The following is a 23,229-nucleotide window of genomic DNA, read 5'->3' as shown; positions in this document are numbered from 1 at the left end:
AAAGAGCCTATAGCAAGCATGTTTGACACATAGTAAGTTAAAATCTGGTTTCAAAATTTGCTCCAGGAAATTGAAAGTTGACTTTCTACAGTAAGATAGCCTAGTCTTTCACAAAATGAATGAAGTAGAAATTTTAAATTGAGGACTTATTCTGGTTATGTGGCTCAAAAGTTTCTAAACACAGAAAATTCAAAATATAGAAGAAAAATACAAGTAAACATAATATATACGTTGATCAACAGATCTTATTTAAAAACTTAACACAACTCATTTCTTCAAATTATGAATAATAGTGATAGGGCTTAAGAACTACATATAGTCAAATCATCACAAATCGAAAAACTAGTTTTCATACATAAATCATTAAAGAAACCTTACCAATATTTTTGATGTATAAGCACAATTCACAGAAATTCCTGTTACAAGATAGGACAAAATATTTGGTGGAATAGCTTCTGGGTCAGGAATCTTTTTATAATGTTTTTCATTTATGTAAGCTTGAACAACTGTCATTCGGTTCATTGTCAATGTTCCTGTCTTATCTGAACAAATAGCTGTAGCATTTCCCATGGTTTCACAAGCATCCAGATGCCTTACTAAATTATTATCTTTCATCATTTTCTACAGTGACAAAAAAAAGAGGTAGTTAAGCTACACATAAAACCAATAACCTCATTATATCAAAATGATTGTAAACTGCTTTAAAATCAGAACTATAACTCCCAACTTTACTTGGATACATAGTATAAAGCACCGATTTAATACTGGAAGAATTTAATATAAATGGCCTATTCAAATAAGCTAAACAAAGTACTAGCTTTCTGTGGCTTCAGTACGTTTCCCACTACATAACATAATCTAGTAAATGAAAGCAAATCATGCTGACATGCCTCCAACAGCTTCTAGGAAGCATCCTCAAATTCTAAGAGCAATGACAATTTGTACTCACAGCCATGTAACTGTATTTACATGTAAGGTTTAAGTCTCCTTGTTAAGTGGAAAACAAAAGATTCTTGAATCAGTCAATAAGAAAAAAGTAGCTTTTATCAGTTAAAATATAGATTTTGTGGGTATGTAGTTGCCTGAATTTTTTTTTTCTCTTTTTGACTCTGACAGATTGAGGTAACATATCAAAACCAGCAAGGGTCACTTTTATCTTCTCCAAATGGTGGTACACTGGCATTCTCATCCTGAGGATCATCTCTTCCTCTTACTTATAAGAAAAAGATAGTTTCTAAAGAAAATAAGAGTTTTACTATAGTTCCAAAAGGCATTTAGGCTAAAATGCTTAATAACTGATTCCTGAAACATTAACTGGAATGGGTTAAAAACTGCAAAGAGTTATTTTACAAAGTATGTTCTGTGTCTACTAATGTGCAAGATATTGCAAGAAACTCGTTCCTTGAAGTTTGGGGAAGGAAGATTACTGTGATCTGTGTTAATACTAATGATTAAAACAAAGTTCTGCAGTAAAAAAAAAAAAGGTGTTCAGTTTTGCAAAACACTAACAGAGGAGCCATAAGGACGACACCTCAGTGAAGAGAAAAGTGGTAACGTTCGGGCTAAATGAACATTTAATGAAAGCTTAAAGAACAATAGTCAAAATGCTCCTACTCATTTTCTGTCAAAGGAATGCAAATCAATTCTGCCTGTATCTTTTTGATCAACTGAAAAATCAGTATCACTAATGAGTACTCAAAATGAACTAATTTCAGTACTGATAAAATGATTTTACCCATGTGTCTAAAACTTACATTTACCCTCAATTGTTTTCTAATTATTTTAAGACATCAAGTAGATGAACAGATAGTATCTCACTATTACTTTGATACATTCACCACTTCATTTTTGAAACAAAAGATGTGAAATGCCTGAATATAAACTTAAACAGGAAGCCAAAAAATATTCTTATCAAGACAAGTCTGCTAAAAATTCTTGGGAACACTGAAGATGAGAGTGCAAGAGCAGAAACTATGATTAATTACTTTGTATTGCTTTCTGTCATTAATACTACTTAGGAAGAAATACTAATTAACATTAGAAAACTGACAAAAGCAGCATTTTTCATTAGGTATAATTTTATGTGTGAAGCCATTTTGAAAGAAAGATCAAAACTGTCCAGGCTGAAGCTGTAAGCCAACTAGATGTCCATCAACAGATGAATGGATAAAGATGTGGTACATACATACTATGGAATATTACTCAGCCATTAAAAAGAACGAATTTGAGTTAGTTCCAGTGAAGTGGATGAGCCCAGAGCCTGTTATACAGGATAAGTAAGTCAGAAAGAGAAAAAACAAATATAGTATATTAATGCATATATATGGAATATATGTATAGTATATTAATGTATATATATGGAATCTAGAAAAATGGTATTGATGAACCTATTTGCAGGGAAAGAATGGAGAGGCAGATGTAGAGAATGAACTTGTAGACACAGTGGGGGAGACAGCAAGTGGGACGAGTGGAAAAAGTAGGATCAACATATATACACTATTGTGCGTAAAGTGGATAGTTAGAAAGAAACTGCTATATAGCACAGGGAGCCCAGTCTGGTGCTCTGTGATGACCCAGAGGGGTAAGATGGGGGGAAGGGAGGGAGGCTCCAGAAGGAAGGGATATATATATAAAAATATGGCTGATTCGTGCTGTTGTATGGCAGAAATGAACACAACATTACTATAAAAGTTAAAAAAAAATAAAAAAACTGTCCAGGCTAATTCTTTTAAAATCCAATTTGCTTTTACCATTTAAGATATAAAACCGATAAAAAAGAAAATTAATAATCTTCAAACAGAATATTCCTTTAAGTAAAACAGCAGTCAGCAAAAACATCCAAGCTCATTTTTTCAGCATTCGACTTTGAGAACAGAAGGACTGTATTACTGTAAACGGAGTGGTCAGAGACAGTAACATGTGAAGAGAGCTGAGTAAAGTTAGAGAGCTGACGATGCAAAGAAAGGAGCACACAGGTGCAAAGGTGCGAAGAAGGCTAGAGTTTTTGAGAGGCAGCAGGAAGGCTGGTGAGGCTGGACCAGAGCGGGAAAGAGAGGTGGGAGATGAGCACGAGAAGAGAGAGAGACTGGCAGACTGGGCAGGCCCTGCAGGCCACGGTGAGGAACCTTGGATCTCATTCTGATGAGAAGCCACTGGAGGGTTTTTACACAAGAAACAAAAACGATCTGAATTATTTTTTAGAAACATGAATCTGCCTACCATGTGAAGGCAGGACCGTGGGGTCATGAGAGTCCAACAAGGAGGCCTGAGATTGTTGGAGTCAGGTCAACCACTCTGCTCTTGTACCACAGGCAAATGACAAACACGCTTACTTCAATTTTACAGATGGGAAACAGAAGGGGACCGGACATCTTAACTATCGTACGAGGAAAAGTAAGCTAGAACTTTCCCCAGTGGAGTTCTGCTTAGCTCTGTGTCAAGGCTGCCCTTTCAGGCATGTATAGGTCTTGATGCAGAGATCTTCAACTGGGGAGAGGAGGAGGGGACCAACAACAGAATTTCTAAAGGACACAGAGTAAATGTATGCAAGTCTCCTACTTTCAGAACCTAAAAGGAATAGGGGAGGCAGTTGTGTATCAGTCTTTTCCGCTTACCTTGACTGAGTAAGCTAGTGAGATAGTGACGGCAAGGGGCAGACCTTCTGGTACTGCCACCACTAAAACCGTAACTCCAATAATGAAGAACTTCACAAAATACTGTATGTAAATCGGTGTGCACTCAGCAAGCCATGGTCTCTTCTGAACCCAGAAGGTATCAATTACAAAATATAAGACAAGAATGATAACTGTGATGGCAGACATCAACAAACCTTTCAGCACACAAAAAGAAGGAAAATGTAATCATTAAATATTCTAGACATGACTCATTGTCAGTTACATATTAGCCACTGGAAGAATCATAACTACTTTGGTGATATTTAATTTCTCTGAGAAACTGTTACCTACTTTTTTGCACCTAACTCATCCCTTGACATTGTTAGATTTAAGTTCTGCTTCTGACTAGGAGAACTGGAAAAAAGTGTTTATGATTCTTTTTTAGACTTAACTGTATCTTCGGTCTTTTACTAAAGCTGAGACAAAATAACAAGCAATGACAAGGAAATACCAAAAGCGTAGCGTAAGCTGCTTAATGACAAAAGAGAAGTTGGTAAGAATCTGATCAATGGGGAGACCTGGAATTAAATATTCAACTCTATGTTTTTTAATGAAAAAACACAAATTACTGAAATTAATTTTTTCATCTATCCTTGCTGCTTTATTAACTAAGAAAACCAAGAGTTAATCACATATTACAAATCATTTACCTTTCTATTTTGTGGGGTGTTTAATCTCCTTATAAATGAATATTACAAAATAAAGCTGTCCACATATCTGGAACTAATAATCCAATCTGATGTTTATTAAAACACCATCACCACCTTAAATCCATCCATTTCTGTATGATTCAGTATTACCATTTGGCTAAATATTATAGAAAGCAAATATCTCCTAGATAATAAGCTTTCTGAGGACAGAGGTAAATTCTTAACTTTTTCTGAGATAATCCCAGGAAGTAACAGAATGATGCCATGTAAGTGACTTGAACTGTTGTTTAGTCGCGAAGTTGTATCTCTTTTGTGACTCCAAAGACTACAGCCCAACAGGCAAGAATACCGGAGTAGATTGCCATTTCCTTCTCCAGGGGATCTTCACAACCAAGGGATCGAACCCAAGTCTCCTGCATTGCAGGCGAATTCTTCATTACTGAGCCAGCAGGGAAGCCCCTACGTGATTTGAATAGTATATGCTGATTTAGCCACCTGTGTTCTTTCATAAAGATGATACAGTTGAAGGGCATACTCTGATTTTAGCTATAGCACTGTTTTATTTTCCCCTGAAGAGTGGTTCTATGAACAGGTGTTTTCTAGTGATGGTTCTAATTTATAACTTCAGTCACACCAGGGCGATGCTATAACTAATCCACTCAATTTAAGTAATCGGCAATTTTTGGAAAAACACGTACCTAATTTTTTTTTCATAGTCAATAAAAAGATGAGAAGATGTGTGGTGAAATTTCTTTTTATTAAAATATAGCTGGGTAATTTGTAGGGAGTAAGCCCCCTCTCTATTGCTCCCAGAAATTCAGATACGAGCTCATGGGCTTGTGAATTGGGTATAGACTTAAGCACTAACCCTAACCTGACCATTTATTTATTTGCAAGTTGACTGAGGACACTCCCTCTACATAAAAGATGGTAACAGTTTCCAAGTTTCAAAATATTATGAGGCTCTCTAATAACTCAAAAGGTACACTGTAGATAAAACTGAAAATATTGTTAACTCCCCTTCCACTCACAAAGCCAACGATTTCCAGTCTTATGTCAAAAGATATTTTTAAATAGCAAGTCAGCATATTTTAAAACAAAACATCTTATTTGCTTATATATATCATACCTGCTTTGCCAATCTGAACAGCTAGTTTCGTCAGTTTCCCCTGTAAAACAGATTTTTCCTTTTTTGGCAAATTTGCTTTCTTTTTGTCTTTCTCATCACCATCTCCACCTTCTTCACTCTTCAGAGGCTGCATTTCCATGGCTGCACCATCCTGGGCTTTTGCTATGTTGAAGTGCACACATAACTGTTAACATTCTAAAGCAATTTGGTGTGTGTGGGGGCGGGGGGGCGGGAATCAATTTCTTACAGAAACATAAAGATCTAAACATTCACCTTGGTGTGTATGTCTGTGCCCACCCAGAGAAAATAAGACAATAGTGACGCTACGTTTTGAAACTGTACCAGATTTGAGAATGCTGTGCTAGGAAATAGAGATGAGGCGATGAAGAAATACAGTCCCGAAAGAGCTAAATACCCAATCATCTCTCCTCCTGTGTGTTGTCATTCCAAACACCATAAATTCCTCCCAATAAGTTATAACCATAATGTAGAACATCATGTGAGACCACACAAACGAGAAATGTACATATGCTTACAGACTCTTAAATAGATGCCAAAAAATTTACATTATATATTTTGTTACTTAAGCATTTCTGCCAGCAATCACATAGTAACCAATGATAAAATGCCTGAAATGTTTAAGTTTAAAGTTACCTACATCTGGAGCTTTCTAAGTTTACTACCACATGCCATAATTAAAATCTTATCAAAACATTAAGGCAGCATGAGTCAGGCACTGACCAGAGAGACATACACCCAAGTAATACAGGTTGTTAATTTTCTCTGCTACAAGTATCCTACTTTTGGATGAATACAGTACACAAGAGAAATAGTTTTGGCTATAATAAGAATAAGCTAAGTGTACTTTTAACCTCCTGAATTTACCTTTGTTGCGATTCTCAATAGCTCCGTCTTGTTTCTTATCTGTAGGAACAAAATGGGAATTAAAGCTTTCCAAAAGAAATGAATACAGCCATGCTAAATTATGCAAAGGTAGTTCACATTTCTATAACAGAAATGTTACACAACGGAGTGTGTGTGTACAGATTAGAAAGCCTGTAATGACCTGATGGCTCAATCTCTCCCTAGGTCTTAACCATGGGGGAACATTCCAAAATAATTTGGGGCATCACATTTGGGTTGACTTCTCCATAAAACTTTACTCTTTTTTATGCTGCAATATCTCCAAAGGTTTTCAAACTAAATATAGATGTAAGCCTAAGAATGTAGGAAAGAGACAGTTAGAGAGGGAAGGAGTGCCCTAGGAAGACCACAGGCACACAGGACAGCTTTGATGGGAAAGAGAAGCAAAGTGGTCTGTGTAACAGGAGAGGCAAGCAAGTAAAACTGGAATATGAAAATACAAAGTCAGTCACTTAAATTTATTTAATTTTACTTAGGCTAGTAAGCCCATATTTTTCTCACAGACATAAGTATTTAAGTGGTTAAACCTCAGTAAACTGCTGTTGCCCTAAAAGGAAAAACTCTGGAGTAAACGATGGTACAGTAAATACTTAAAAGCAGAGTAGGGAAGGCTTTTTTAAAAAAGTGACATACTGCCCAATGAAGTGATTCTGATAACTATTTCCCTATATAAACAGAGCTTCTTATAAGACCCTTGTGGATAAACTATGGTTATCAAGTTTACTAATAACAGATCCCATGTAGGGACAGTAGATACAATGGGTCAAGATAAAAATTTTAACACCTTAACAAGCTAATAATGGGCTGAATATAACAAGACAAATATACTAGGTGTCAAAGTGAAGTCTTGATCTTATGTCTAAAAGCCAACAATGTAAGATAATACATTAGTAGGAAACTTGAAAAAGATGAAAAAGTTCAATAAGGCCAAAATGTGATATGTCTGACCTATCACAGTTGATATGAAAGTAGGGAAAAAAAAGTAAACAGGAACTGGGAATTTGATTCACTTTGCTGGTCAAATGAAAATGACGGAGATTTTCAAGTGTTCAAGGAGGTGCTGAATTTGTCTGACTCTGGTAAAGAGGATGATGTCTTTATAAAGCCTTTTATGAACTCTTAAGTCTTAAAACAAAAAAAATCCCTTCCATCAATTCTAACACCTGAAAGTACTACACTGGGTAACGAACTTTTTGTAGAACTCTTTATATCAAAACCTGATGAAAGAATGTATTTATCGGGTGAGTAATTACAATCCAGCTGCTGTATTTCCAATTACCAATTCGTATAGCGTATTGCTATTCTTACTTTTCTTTTCCTTTTTCTTCTCATCTTTCTTCTCTTCCTCTTCACCTCCAGCTCCAAGTAAGGTAAAGATAATTCCAGTTTGAGAATTTATACCTACAGCAGTAACTACCATTCTTCCAGAGCCTTCCATTACATGAGTACCTGTAACAATAAAAAATCCAGTAAGACATTAAATAAAGCCTAAGTTCTTGCGCTTAAGGTTTTAAGTTCGTAATATGTCATCTGAGTTCAAAACCCACTTTACCACTCATTTATCCTGTGATTCAGGGCAAAGTGTAACATCTCAATGACCAGTCCACAGATGGGGATAACAGTACACGTACACTTTGTAAAAATGAGAATCAAGTATAATCTAGGGGTTCAGTGAATGGTCAGTATTTAAATTATAACTGTGTTTTTATCGTTGGGGACATTTCTCTGAGAAAGCCATCACTTAGAAAGAAATATGCTTAGAACCAAAAGGATTACACAGCAACAACCGCCATATCCCTAAGACAACCCCACAACCTCTCCCTAACCCAGGCTGTCATGCCAGCCCACCTTGATCACTGCAGCAGCTTCCTAGCAAGTTTCTGTCTTTCCAGTTCATCCTGAAAAAGGTTTAACTCTCCTCAAATGTGATTTTATCCAAGCCTCTCATGGCTCCAAAACTTCTGACTCTACATGGCCTACTCCATAAAATCCAAAATCTCCACACGGAGACCGATCCACCTTCCAAATTTTTTCATCCATTACTCTCACATAAAACTCCATTACAAAAAGTTAGCGGGCAGAGACGGGAACGTGGACTGAATTCTGACTCTGTCCCTCACAATAATCTTGCAAGCTGACAAGACAGATTCAATCCAGCCCTGGCAGAGGACAGAGGGCATATTTTCCTTATAACGCTGCTAAGCTTGCTCACAGCTCTCCAACCTGTACATCCACACCTCTGCATCTTTGCTTTACTCACTACAAGGCTTCCCACCTCTCTGTTCTACTACTTTTGTGAATTTTAAGTAGCTTTCTAAACTGAAACTCTTGTTTAAATATTGAAAATATTCTTTATAGTTATGACTTATTTATTTGATCTCCTACTTCAGGAGGACAGGTCTGAAGCACCTACTAACATCCTGTTTAACAAATCAACCTTCAGTTGTTATTTGCAAACTAAGATTGTGAAGCATGTGTACTTACTATAGTACTTAAGGATTTGTATGTGGCTATTAATTGCTGAGTAATTTATCCCACATGAATTTTTAAATCTTTGATTTTCTTGCTTTAAAAAAATCTATATTCTGACTATTTCACTAATTATTAGCTTCTATGCCAGCAAAAATGCAAGAGAAACAAGAAATAAAGGACAGTGAAACAATATTTACTGAGCAAGTTCAGTCGCTCAGTCGTGTCTGACTTTGCGACTCCATGAACCGCAGCACGCCAGGCCTCCCTGTCCATCACCAACTCCTGGAGTTTACTCAAACTCATGTCCATTGAGTCAGTGATGCCATCCAGCCATCTCATCCTCTGTCGTCCCCTTCTCCTCCTGCCCCCAATCTTTCCCAGAATCAATGAGTCAGCTCTTCACATCAGGTGGTCAGGTGGCCAAAGTATTGGAGTTTCAGCTTTAACATCAGGCCTTCCAATGAACACCCAGGACTGATCTCCTTTAGGATGGACTGGTTGGATCTCCTTGCAGTCCAAGGGACTCTCAAGAGTCTTCTCCAACACCACAGTTCAAAAGCATCAATTCTTTGGCACTCAGCTTTCTTTATAGTCCAACTCTCACATCCATACATGACTACTGGAAAAAGTATAGCCTTGACTAGACGGACCTTTGTTGACAAAATAATGTCTCTGCTTTTTAATATACTGCGCAAGGACTAAATGTAGAAGACAGTTTCTTTTAACAATTCTAGCCTTTAGCAAATTTCAATTTATGTTATGTTCATCTTTACCACAGATAATCAAATGTTGGCCACTAATAGGTTCAGGCAAAGTAAACAGTGTTTGTTCTGGTCATATCCCCACTGCTAACTGAATAACTGCTTTTAACCATCTAAATTTAAAAAGCCAAGAACAGCAGTGAGAGATGGCATCATGAGAATAAATTTAAAAATAAATACATTTCATGTTTTCAGTACATTTTTGGAAGAGGGAAATAAATGTAGAAAAACTTTCCCACCCATACGGTGATAAGGGACTCCAGAAAGTTATTTCAGTCTTTTCTTAAACATGGAAAATTTATCGAGTCCCTCTTGGTATATACTTGGTGTGTTGAGAACCTGAGTCTCCAAAAACTTAGCAGCCATCTCTGTTAAAACAGAAAAGGACCAAGGTTCCGTAAAAGGATGTCAACCTAAGACACTAAGAGCTAAGCACTGTGTGAATAAGCTACAAGTACAGCCAGCAAAGTCCATGAAGTACATGCGGCAAAAACACAAGAGGAGATGCCTCAGTTCACCAAACACCATGGCCTGGTCAGTCTATGGTTTAGGTCTGACCAGCAAGCTTCCCTCTCCTTCGGAAAGATCACAGATTTTACTTGGTTAACATGAAATGCAGTTTCTTAAAAGTATGGCAAGGAATAAGTAAAACAAGTAACATTAAACTTAATATATGGACTTCCCTGTGACTCATATGGTGAAGAATCTGCCTGCAATGCAGGAGACCCAGGTTTGATCCCTGGGTCAGGAAGATCCCCTAGAGAAGGGAATGGTAATCCACTCCAGTATTCTTGCCTGGAGAATTCCATGGACAGAGGATATTATATAGCCAAGATATTTCTATCTGGAATGAATTTCAAGCACACCAAGATAAAGAAAAACTTAAAAGGAGTATAAATGGTCTTAGTAGTGCAGGATACTGACAATATACAAATCTCAAGTTTTTTCATAGAAATGAAAGTCTATATTACAACTGAAACCTTCCCCCTATATATAATGGTGTTTATAAATGTACATACATGAAATTACTGTGATTTTTAATGGCGGCATGTTTTGCAATAAGCCTTTTGGAACATATTTACAAATCTTAAAAAGGTAATGGTTAAACTTAGGTATGTGCTCCATAGCTGTGATTCTAACGTAACTGACCTTTGTCACAGGTTTGACTTTGGGTTGAATAAAACCATGTCCGACCAATTAGAATATAAAGTTCACACAGAAGACATGAAAAAGCATAGCTGCCAAGTTATTAAATGGTTAAATAAGCAAAATCTCCTTATAATGTAGGAAATGTTATCATTCCATTAACATCTGAAAATGATAATTAAAGATAAATAGGCAGCATTTTCTTACTCTAAACGCTAGTGTGACTCAATCTAAAAATATACCTAAAACAAATGTTTTACAAGCAATTCTGCAAATTCTATAAAGAATACTAGAATATTAAGATAGCAAACTGGAAATCAAAAGTTAAGGAACTGGGATACTTTTGGAGACAAGTTGTGGTACTTTGGTTTCTTTTCATTTTAGAAGGCAGCCTGTAATTTTTTTCATCCTTTCCATTTCATTTTCAATTAACCTCAGGTCTAGTTATCAACAGTCAAGTTGTTACAAGAGCCTTCTAAGTAGACACATACTTCTCCTTTTCAGACAGTACCCTCACCTATACACACCCTTCCATTTTCAGAACATGTCTTAACCAGGTGCAAATTCATCTCTGTCTAGTAGATGTGGTGCTATTCCTGGATCTACTTACTATTAATCATATTACCTTAGGTAAACAGTTAATGTCTCAGACTCATTCCTTAGCAGTTAAAATGAGGAAGTGAGATTAGGCTAACTTTAAGGAAAATACAAGCTTTTTAAAAACAGAAAAGTTGTCCTATGTAGATCATCACAGAAAATGCATTAATTTGCTTTAAACACATAATCATTCTTTAATTTTATATTTTACTAGGGCTGACGAATAAATATGACACAGAAAAACTGATCAATTCAACAGAGATCATTAAGTTTATATTTTATCATTATACTAACATTAACAGTGACTCTCAAGTCTTCTGTTTTTTGGACTCGAGTTTCTCATTTATAAAACACAGTTCTGAATTCAAAGATCTCTAAAGTCTCTGCCAGCTTACAAAAAAAAGTCTCTAAAGATTATAAGGCTAGAAGCTAACACAAACTACAGAATCTTCTTCGTATTACTGGCTTTTGGGGAAACTACCGACGGGTGTACAGTCGTGGAGGAGGAAAACGTTAAAAGTTATAAAGAAATTCATACCTGATAAAAGTAAGGGATCCTTATCTAATGACTTCTTAACATGATCAGATTCACCAGTCAATGAGCTTTCATCAATCTTAAGATCATTGCCTTGAATAAGTATGCCATCAGCGGGAAGAAGATCACCTAAAACAAAATAATAATGGTAAGCTAAGCTGTGAACAAGATTACAATAAAATCACATCATGCGTCACATGGACTGCCCTGTTTTACTTACCATATTTCACTTGAGCAATATCTCCAACAGTAATGTCAGCTACGGGTATCTGAATGACCTGACCGCCCCTGATGACTGTGAACTTCTGTTCTTGTTCAATTCGACTCTGCAGACCTCTGAACTGCTTTTCCTTACTCCAGTCATTAAATGCTGTTACTAACACCACACACACCACTGACAAGAGGATTGCCGCTCCTTCAATCCAACCAGTTTCACCTTCACCTTCTTCCTCTCCAACAGAAACGTCTCCACAAACTGTTTGGAAAGAAAGAAAATGCTTATCAAAAAAGATTCTGAATTGATGGCAACAGACATGTAATTATGATGCTTATATGTTCCGTTAATTTTATGTAGAGCTCTGAACACCTTATTGACTCAAAGCATTCCACAGTGGGGACGATGCTAACTCTGTTAATTTCAAGTTCTCTGCCTCCAAAGATTCTCATCTTCAGGATAGGGAGGCAGCCCAAGGTGCTAGTTAAGAGGGAGGAAACTGGAAAGATTAAATCTTGACCTAAGGCAAGTTACTTATGTTTGAGACTCAGTTTCTTCATCTGTCAAATTAGGAGACCACCACTTACTGCAGAGTTGTTGCAAGGATTACATGAGAAGACATTTATAAAGAAGGTTGAGCAGTAGCTAAAACTTGTTCATCCTCAACCAATGGTTACTGCTATTAATTATAACATACAGTAGGCAAGCCACATATAGAAACTTAAGTATTATGTGTTACCCATGAATCATGCCTATTTGACATATCAACACCGCTGAAGTATGATAAAAGCTTAACTTTCATAAGATAAAATTTTAAGCCAAGTGCTGCTCATTAATTCAACTATTTAAGCACCTACCCTGTTTTCGAAGCTAAGGATGTGATGATGAATAAGACATATAAGGTCTCTCTCCTTAGAGAACCTATATTCAGACTGGCAGGTGTGGACAGTATATGAAGAATTCAGTTAATAAAACACAAATAGTTAATTTCAGATATCAAATGCCATGAGGAAAATAAAATATGATGATGTGCTATCAAATAAAAAAGAAGGCTAATCGTGGTTAAGCGAACAGAGGCCCTTTTGAAGTGTCCATGAGATTTGATCCAGGAGCCGAATGATACAAGGGAGCTAGCTGTGTAGATTTAAGGGATGAGAACTGCAGGGAGAGATTAAAGTCAGCATGAAAGAGTTTAGAAGAAGACAAGAGGAGGGAAAAAAGAAAGCTCAAAACTGCAGGGTCAGTAATGGTGAAGAAAGAACAAGGACAGTGCTCTTTTTGGATCTTGGGCTGTAGTCTATTTGTGAGTCTAAAATCAATTCAGTGGCTCATGACCAAACTTTGAGAAATAAAATAGAACAAAACAGAGAAGACATACCTGTAGTAAAGATAAGCATTGTTTTCTGAAAGCTTACTTTGGTCATTTATAAACTCACATGATGGAACATGTTCTTCTGTGTTCCTATGTAAAGTTAATTCTTACTGAGGGTTGAGCTAAACTCTCTGAAAGTCAATGGTTCTCTTAGGACATGCAGAACAGAAAAAGGATTATTCACAAAAAAATAGTAAGTAAACAAAACACTAGAAATCATGAACACATATTTCAGAATAGTGAGAATAACTGAAGAGAGGGCTTGAGGTGCAAGGGTGCCAAATACAGATGAGCTGGTGAGAGGTACGTAGGACAGATAAAGAGAAGACAGAAATTGGAGGAAAATCAACTGGGGCGAAACGGAAGGGATGATGTGAACAACCATAAAAAATATCCCTGTGAACATCAGTAGGATTCAGTGACCAATGGGTATAAAGTATGTTCTTCAAGAGATGGGAAGATGGTCTACTGAATGTGCCAGCCTAGCCATTCAAATACTGAAACTTCTATTTTGATTATTTTCAAGCTGAACACATAACCATGTATCACTGCATATAGTAACTAGTTAAGTGAATCTATGGTTGGTATCATTTTATATAGCAGAAGCTGTAAAGACAGCTGATCCTTACCTACGCCCCTGCCCAGAAGATAGGAGATTTGCTTTCTGAGTCAGATTTATCTGGCAAATCTGAACTCAAGAACAGAGAAAGGCTGAAATACTATATTGACCACTTTACTGACCACTTTGACCAACTTGGAGGCAGTGCTAAAATATAATCTTCCAAATAAAGCACTGCAGTGGGCTTTGCTCTTACTAGTTAAAAACATAACAATGCAGTACTTTACAAGATGAAATTTACCAATCATATTTCAACAAAAAACTTTTACATAACTGGTGGATGTATCATGGTGTAACTATCACGATTTAGTGAGTGCACTAAAATTTTCTACTTGGATTTATCTAACATTATGAGTTTTTTCCCACCTATGAGAGACATTAAAACCAAGTTCTGAAAGAAAACAAACTTAAGACCCAAATCAGGCCAAATCAAGATTATAAAATATAATAATGTACATTCAATCATGCTATCAATAAAGATGTCTTATGGCTACTAAATATAAAAATTTAAAACTTTCATCTTTTAAATCTATTTTTTGTATATGTTTTAAAATGCTCACATTATATATAGCTTTAAATATATATAAAACATAAATGTATCATTTGGAGACATTTACTCAGATCTTTTCTTTATAGGGTAAATAACCAAAAAAGTTTAAAGACAGTGAAACAGGTTAAAGGAAAGGAATTATGAGAGAATTATCTAATTTTCAGCTTTACATCTCACATGCATTTATAACTAAACTACTGAGTATTTCTAAAGAGAGCAGTTAGTGACATATTTCATTTCATATACAGTTCTACTTTATATCACACTAAGTTAGAATGATCTAAGTGGACAGTAGTAAAGTATTTCTAGAAATTGAATACTTTTCCTACTGATGACCGTTACAAACTTTTAAGGGAGCTGCAGGGAAAGATTAATCTCTAAAATCAAAGTTAGGAAAGGACTGTAGTTTACCAGTTATATGTAGAAAAAAGAAGAAAAAGTAATAATGTTTTCAGTAAAGTCCAAGTATAAATAAAGTAATAAAACTGATTTTACTAAAGGTGCTCCCTTGTAAATATAGTCACCTGAGAGGTACTTACCATTTGAACTCAGCCTATGCTATCACAGGGCAAATACGCCGTTCTCAAATCCCCTATGTGATTCTTGGGTCATATGTGAAGTGCATATATGAACAGCACAAAAAAGCAGTTCTCAAAGTATTGTTCAGGAACTCCAGGGGGATCCTCAAGGTGAAAACTGTTTTTACAATACTACTAAGATGCTGTTTGTCTCATATTTCATGAATGTGCAGTGAAACTTTCCAAAAACTACATGAGCTAAACACAATACAATGATTGCAGAAGCTGATGAGAATCCAGTTATCTTCAATTAAAGCCAGACATTAACTAGGCACAATGAAATTAAAAATACCACTACCCTTCACTGTCTCATTTTAAACTTCATTCATTAATTAAAGTATAATTATATGCTAACAATATTTATTATTTTTAAATGCACTGATATTTTTTAATTTCTCAGTTTTAAATTAGAATATAGTAAATGCCTACTGCTATAACTCACATGATCAAAACCTTTGGAGTTCTCAGTACTCTGAGAGTGTAATATGGTTCTGAGACCAAAGAGTCTGAGAACCACTAGGTGTACGGACTGCAGATTTCTGGGTTATAGTGCTCATTTTCATACCGAACAGCACTAGTAAGAAATTCTGATAATCTGGATTTCTATGACTACAGACTTACAATTACTGGATTTCCTTTTAAGCAAGTCACCACTTCTTAAGTCTTAAATATGATGAAAAGATACATGAAATACATAGAAAAGCATATATTTTTTTTTAAGTGCAAACACTAAATAACTTTTACCACGGAGCAAAAACATCTTTAGATTGTTTATCAAGACCTTCTGGTAGATCTTGAGTCTCTTTAAATGGCCCTAAGACACCAACAACTCTAGATTTTCTTCTCAGTTGGATATAACACCAGTTATCTCCTTAAGCAAATTTGAAAAAGGGCCTGTCACTACACTGTACAAATGAAGCAGGCTGAATTCCAAGGTGTGTCCAGATTCTGTGAATAAAAAAAAAAAACCCACTCCCACTGAAAACATTTTTCTCCAGTTTTCTTATAGTCCTGGGGAAAAAATGTTACAAGTAAAAAGTTTTTAATCATCTGCTAACTCACTTAAGGCTAGAACACCAATTCCCAGTATTCTACAATGACAGCTGGGTAAACCAAGCAGTGAAGAAGTTAGCTGTATCACCTCCTTTTCCAGATAAAAGACACACACACACTTACACATCCTCACGCCCATCCACTTGTGCACACATGTACATACGTGAGCACCATTAGTGACAACTAAAAAAAAATTTTTTTTTAATCTCAGAAGATATATATATCTCAAAATGGTATAGCAGTAATCTCTAAACAGTGGGATTTTCAGTAAATATGATTTCCTTTGAAATGTCATTTTCCCTCTAATTTTTCAACAGCAAAGTATGTACCATTTATTCAACAAATAAAAGTTTAAAAAATGATCTGGTTCAATATTTCCCAGAATGTTGCCTAAATCCTCTTTTATCTACATCAGAGATTTTCACCCACAGGCACTTCTGCCCCCTTAAAGGATGCTGGCTATCTTTGGAGATGTTTTGACTTGCCTCAACTGGGCGACGGTACAATGAGCAGGTGACAATGAATGTTCCAGTGCAAAATGTCAACAGTGCCACTCTGAGAAACCCTGATCTGCACAGACTTCAGCCTCAGGTAAATCTGCTTATTCTGTGACCAGTTGTCTCCTCCCACCCTGCCCCCAGACCTCCAAGAAGTTCTCTCTCACTTGAGCTCTAGGCATACCTTTGAAGAATTAATTTAAATGATTACCTAAGCCAAGTTAGCAAATACTTATTAAAACTCTTCATAACTTGTAAGACAGAAGAATGAAGCTTTCGCAATCAAAAATATTTTGGTGAATCATTCTTCTGACATACAAAATACCACTGGTTCACTCTATAGCTCCTTAAATATAGTGACCAAAACCAAGCTAGATCTCCTGTCAGATATAGAAAGTACTGTCAGGAAAATCCATTTAAAATAATTTGCTCTAAAGAAAAAGAAGAAATTTAAAAAAGAAATGAAAGACAAAGAAAGATAGGAGAAAAACAAAATCATCTGCAGCCACAGGTTAAAGCCAAGTTACCTCAAGCAGAATACTTTGTAGCATAAACACTTCTAAGATGGTAAAGAAATTATCCAAATCATGCACATAACAATAAAATATATACAATATTTAAAGTACTTGGAAAGTAACAGCCTGGGGAAAAGAATAAATTTTGCTTTTATAATGATTTTCCAAAAGGTTCTTTAAAAAACCCCAAATTAAAAACTATTTCACAATAGTGTTCTAAAGAACTTAAAATCCACCATGACACATAACACATTATATACATGCTTAGCTCCTTGCCAGACACAGAATATGCGTATGTGGGCAAGTTATTTAATCTCTGTGTCTCACTTGTAAAATGCAGATGACACCATCTACCTTACAGGACTATTGGGAAAACTATCTGAGGTAATATATTTAAAGAACTATTAAGAAGCACTATTAGAATGATATCTAGCATACAGGAAACTTAATAAATGCTGGCCTGCTATTTTTATCATGTACTAAGTGAGCAAATGAGCTGAACTTCACATCACACATAACATAGCATTTTCCCCTACCAATTTACTTACGTGCATTATCTCCTTCTGGAGGTTGATAAAAGGAAAGGCCCAATGATACTATGGCTGCAATTTCTAATATAATTAAAGTGACATCTTGTAATGCTTCCCATACTAGCTGAAGAAAGGTTTTTGGCTTTTTAGGAGGTATAAAATTCTTTCCAAATACTGCTTCTCTTCTTTCTATATCTACAGGGTTTCCACTTAAACCTAGTAAAAAGAAAGAAATTTTAGTAAACGGTTTTTCTACTTACAAAGGAAAATATTTTATTCAAAACACATTCTCTACACTTTATAGATTCATTACATTTGGACACAATGCATAAGATCCAACCAAAATGGTTTATTCCTGTGAGTTAGACTAACTGTACATAATTTAAATCACCAAAAAACATGCGCAGTGCTTGAAGAAAAAATTTTAAGTAGACAACACAAGGCTGAATTAAGAAATTGCACTTTTCCCAACTGCTGCTTTTTGTTCATACCATCTATACCATCTATATAGACTGCTAGAGAACCAGAGATGATATGTCTGATAGTTTTACATTGGAATTAAACATTTCCCTGATCTTTCCTGGTACTTTTCTTCCATAAGTAGGGAAGTATATAAAGATGTTCAGAGCATCTTAGTTAACAAGTGCAAGTTTCTTTTACTTTCATTCTTATTTGCTGAACAATGAAAAGTTCACCTATCATAAACCTTAAAACTTCTAAAAGTTCTAATTCAAGTGATAAAAGATTTTTAAGTCACAGAAACTGGGGCTTAGGATGACCTTTCCTTCAAGCTTGACTTTTAGGATTTATGGCCACCCACTCCAGTACTCTCAGAGGAGCCTGGTGGGCTGCAGTCCATGGGGTCGCAAAGAGTCAGACATGACTGAGCCACTTCACTTTCACTTTTCACTTTCATGCATTGGAGAAGGAAATGGCAACCCACTCCAGTGTTCTTGCCTGGAGAATCCCAGGGACGGGGAAGCCTGGTGGGCTGCCATCTATGGGGTCGCACAGAGTCGGACATGACTGAAGTGACTTAGCAGTAGCAGGAGAAACAGGCAGTGCTACTGACTGACTGTCACTGTTAAGGAAAAGATACATTTTGTGGGAAATACTATTTACTGCCTAGAGCATGAAATTAGAAAGCTATGAAAGTTAAGAGAGAGTTGCGTGATCAAATTTGCCTTTTCTTCACCTACCAAGTTAGTCCTCCTCTAATCTAATCCTGATGATCCTGCCAAGCCTAATACATCCCAATTAGCTACTGCAAAGGATGTCCACGCTTACATTATTATGGAGGTAGGGAAACAGAAGCGGCAGTGATAAAGGACATTTTCCCCAAGTTTAAGAACAATGAAGAAGGGGACAGAGATACCGGGATGACATGACTTTTATCATTATATATTTAAATCTATAATGAAGCAACCTCAACTCTTTGTTTTTTGGCAAGAACTCATTCTAGGAGAACAGCCAGGGAGAAAGACAGGAGAGCAGCAGATCACTGGAAAGCTCTCGGCTCGCTTTAGCTATGATTCTGGATGTGAGGCAGGCAGAGAGTAGCAGAGAGAGAACAAAGCAAGCTCACTGTTAGAATAAACAATGAGAAATGTATATACAGAGCTTTAAAGATTTACTTAGGTTTATTATTAATTATTTATTTACTTGTTAAAGATACCAAAAAGCTTCCAGAGAAGGTTGTCACTAGCAACCATAACAAAGTCAGGTCCACACTGGGCAGTGTGGAAAGCACCTTAGATTTCTGATGACAAAAGTCATCAACTGAAACCTTCCAGAGGCTCTGAGCTGGAGTCCATGGAAAGACAGACGGTGAAGGCCTGCGCTGACAGTGACCGGGAAAAGGCAGATGAGAGGAAACCTGCAAAGCAGGACTCAGCCTTCACAAGCTATTTCTTCAGGTGAGCGCAGTCCCTTCACCAGTCCTGGCTGCGGAGAATTAACAGCCATCCACGGTTTAACTGGGGGTTAAGGGAATCAATGCAGTGAGGTTTTCCACAAAATGAAATGTATTTGTTTTAAAGAACTATACTTTGAGATGTCCTGAAATTATGTGCCTAACGCTTTTCAAATTAAACAGCCTTTCTTTTATGAAGCGATGATTATTATATAGTGGGTAGGTTTGTTCTGTCTTATATTTTAATGCCATTACAGCAAAAATAAAAGATTCTTGTTCCTTCCCTGTGTTAGTCTCCATTTTTTTCCTAAGAAATACGTTTGAAGATATTAGTTCCATCAGTTTAACTCACCCTTAAGAGTCAACCATCAATTACATACAACACCTCAGTTTTAAATATCATCACTGTAACTATAAAAATAATTGATTAAATCTTAACTTATGTTGGTTGTAACAGGGGCCAATATTTTATGTTAATGCTGAAAAGAACAGCCACAGAGCTAAAGATCACTTTAGAATGTTATCTTGGAGGGAATACAGGAAGTAAAAAAGCAACTGACCCAAAGATTAGCATAATTCTTCTATGCTCCCACCACACATACAAGCACATACCTAGAACACTGCACCGCCAAAGGTATCTGGTTTAGGAATTAGAACACCTAGGTCCCAGTTAACCTACTGAAATCTTGTGCAAGTCACTTACTCCTTTTGGGGCTGGGCATGGGGGATGGGCAGAATTAATATTTATTGGTAAAACCTAGATTGTTTGGGAGGACCAAAGAACGTACCAAGTATATAAATCATAAACTACAGGGCAATAGTTAATTAAGTAAGGAGGAAGACAAGTTACAAACTGAACACTATAGGTTTTAACTCTATTTTGGGGACAAGTGATTTCTATTAATTTAAAATAACAAACCTACGGAACCTAGTTAAAAGTTCTGCAACACCAGTCTGACCCCTTCTCTGATATTTACTGAATATCTACTATGCCCAGGTACTGTTGTACTTTGCTGAGAAGTCAGGGTGAACAAAAAGGTCTTACATTCAGCAAGGTTATATTGTACTGGAGGGAAAGAGAGAGAGTTAAAACAATACAGAGAGAGGACTGGCATTTATTCTAAGTGCAATGGGAACCACTAGAAGGCTTTATAGGAGGGTAGTGATAACCAATCTCATTTAAACTTGACTGAAGGACAAACTGAAGAGCATGCATGCGAGTGGAGGAAAAGACCAGCTGGGAGACCACTGGTCTCTACAGTACAAAATGAGGTGGTGGTGGTTGGCTCTGGGTTTCAAAAACGGAGGCAGAGCCCCTGAGTCTTCCAGGTATCTTGTAAGGAAATCAGATAGAACTTGCTGAAGGACTGGATGAGGATGAAAGGGGGGAAAAAAAAAGGCTAAAGCACGATACCTAGATTCTTTTTTGCCCATGCACCTACATGGATGGAAGACAGAGACGTTTATCAAGATAAGGCCGGCTTTGAGAACAGCAGAACTGGGTGGAAAAAGGGAGGCAGGAGTTCATGGTTCTGCTTTACAGGTTTAAACATGATATGCCCATTAAACAAAGAGGTGGAAATGTCTAGTAGATGGCTGGTTATCCGTATTCAGAACTCAGGGAGAGATCTGAGCCAGAGAATCTCACTATACAGATGATTCTGGAGCCATGGGCCTAATGGCAGCCCCTGGAAAGCTAGAGTACACTGACAAGAAGGAAGCCAGACTGAGGTGGGAGCCTTGGAGCACTCCAACATTTGATGGTCAGAGAGGTTCTCAAAACACCAAAGGCAACTGCGAAGAAATGGGGGACACACACAGAGACACATGTTCACGGAGTACCACGGAAAGGCAGTTTTTAAAAAGGATGATGTGCAATCATATCAAATGGTGTTGCAAAGGTGGAATAAAATGAAGACAGACTGGACAACTGGCCTGCACTAGACGGGGGCTGACGACTTTGATAAGGAACCTTCAGGAGGCGGCTTGGAAGCAAGGCTGGGAATGAGTTAAGTGGAAACAATAAGCACAGGTAACTGCCAGGCGTGTGATGCAATGACAAGAAATTAAGCAGTCAAGGTAAAACATAGTAAAGGTGAAATAAAATGGCAACCCACCTCTGCAGTCTCGCCTGGAAAATCCCATGGGCAGAGGAGCCTGGCGGGGCGGGCTACAGGTCATGGGGTCAAGAGTTGGACACGACTGAACACACGCACACGAAGGTAAAATACAGCACTGCTGCCTTCAGTGCTACATTTTACCTTAATGCTTTACCTCTTTATTTTATTTTGCTCTTTACTACAAAATGGATAAATAAAACTGTTCTGCTTTTTTAAAGATGAGTGACAGATATTAAGGCAAGTTATTTAGCAACGGAAATGACCACACTGGTGACACAGATGGTTAATCTAGAGCAAACCTCTGAAGAAGCCAGGGGAAATGGAGTCCAGGGCATGGGTGTCAGGCTACTACAGGTATGGGAGGACATTCCCACTGTGAGGAGGGAGAAAAGCAAAGCGTGTGGGGAAGAGAAAGGTAAGCCCTGTTGAAACTGGCAATGAGACTGCACGGTCCTAGCTTTAAGAATAGATGAGATATGGTATCAAATCATTTAGAAAAAATTACAGATAAACAGAATGAGAACTCTTCTGCCTAGACCTACTGGCTCCATAGATTGTAGTGCAGCAGCGATGAGGCCAAGGCATTGACCTTTCAATGGCCCAGTTAGCTTCACAAAGAGGAAACAGATTCGAAAATAGATTAAAAACCCATCAAAAATAGTCTCAGAATTTATGCTTTTGGGGTCTGGATCCACCATTCTATGAACAGATAATGGCTCAAGAATATTCTCTGTATATCTGAAAGAGACAGATTATGTGAAAAAATGCAATGCTATCAAGATACTGATGTTTTACCAGAAAATGTAGCATTCCAACTGCGGAGTCTAATAAAACCATGTCTCAATTTAGAAAATGAAGAGGAAAGAGCACTGAAATGGAGAAAGCAGGTGGATTTAACTGAAAATCATGGTTAATACACAGCACATCCGAATCTCAAATCTTCTACTTGAGATTATGTCAGCATTTGTGCGTGTGTTCTGCCTGTGGACCAGTGATGCCTTCTTTTAGTGAGGGTCACACGAAAACATAGCTTCCCAAGTGGCACAGAGGTCAAGAACCCGCCTGCCAATGCAAGAGACGCGGTTTGATCCCTGGGTCAGGAAGATCCCCTAGAGGAGGAAACGGCAACCCATTCCAGTACTCTTGCCTGGGAAATCCCTTGGACACAGGAGCCTGGTGGGCTACAGTTCACAGGGTCGCAAAGAGCTGGGCACAACTCAGTGACTCTACAGCAGCAACACAGGAAAAGATGCAGATCGAGAAAGGATGTACAGATCTGTGTCGACTCTTTTTGAAAAGCAGATCAACACTCTCATCATATTCTCAATTTCAAAAAAGAAGGAGACTCCCCTCAAATTTAAGTGAATCACTATCTAAAGTC

At 37.1% G+C, this 23,229-nt stretch overlaps 1 protein-coding gene across 6 annotated transcripts in view; it reads right to left on the bottom strand.

Annotated features, from left to right (window-relative positions):
* ATP2B1 (ATPase plasma membrane Ca2+ transporting 1) overlaps window positions 1-23,229 on the bottom strand; it is a 133,390-nt gene that overhangs the window by 41,129 nt on the left and 69,032 nt on the right. For all 6 annotated transcript variants that reach the window (XM_027543187.1, XM_027543184.1, XM_027543186.1 and 3 more), the window contains exons 3-10: window positions 17,835-18,032; window positions 12,109-12,363; window positions 11,892-12,017; window positions 7,686-7,826; window positions 6,339-6,377; window positions 5,454-5,615; window positions 3,615-3,829; window positions 379-621 (exon numbers count right to left, since the gene is read on the bottom strand). In XM_027543187.1, the coding sequence (XP_027398988.1) occupies window positions 379-621; window positions 3,615-3,829; window positions 5,454-5,615; window positions 6,339-6,377; window positions 7,686-7,826; window positions 11,892-12,017; window positions 12,109-12,363; window positions 17,835-18,032 (1,379 nt within the window). The remainder of the gene's footprint in view (window positions 1-378; window positions 622-3,614; window positions 3,830-5,453; window positions 5,616-6,338; window positions 6,378-7,685; window positions 7,827-11,891; window positions 12,018-12,108; window positions 12,364-17,834; window positions 18,033-23,229) is intronic.

The sequence above is a fragment of the Bos indicus x Bos taurus genome, chromosome 5 (genome assembly GCF_003369695.1).
Source record: "Bos indicus x Bos taurus breed Angus x Brahman F1 hybrid chromosome 5, Bos_hybrid_MaternalHap_v2.0, whole genome shotgun sequence".
Taxonomy (NCBI): Eukaryota; Metazoa; Chordata; class Mammalia; order Artiodactyla; family Bovidae; genus Bos; species Bos indicus x Bos taurus.
Note: the sequence above shows the minus strand (reverse complement) of the source record. Positions and strands in the feature narration are given on the sequence as shown.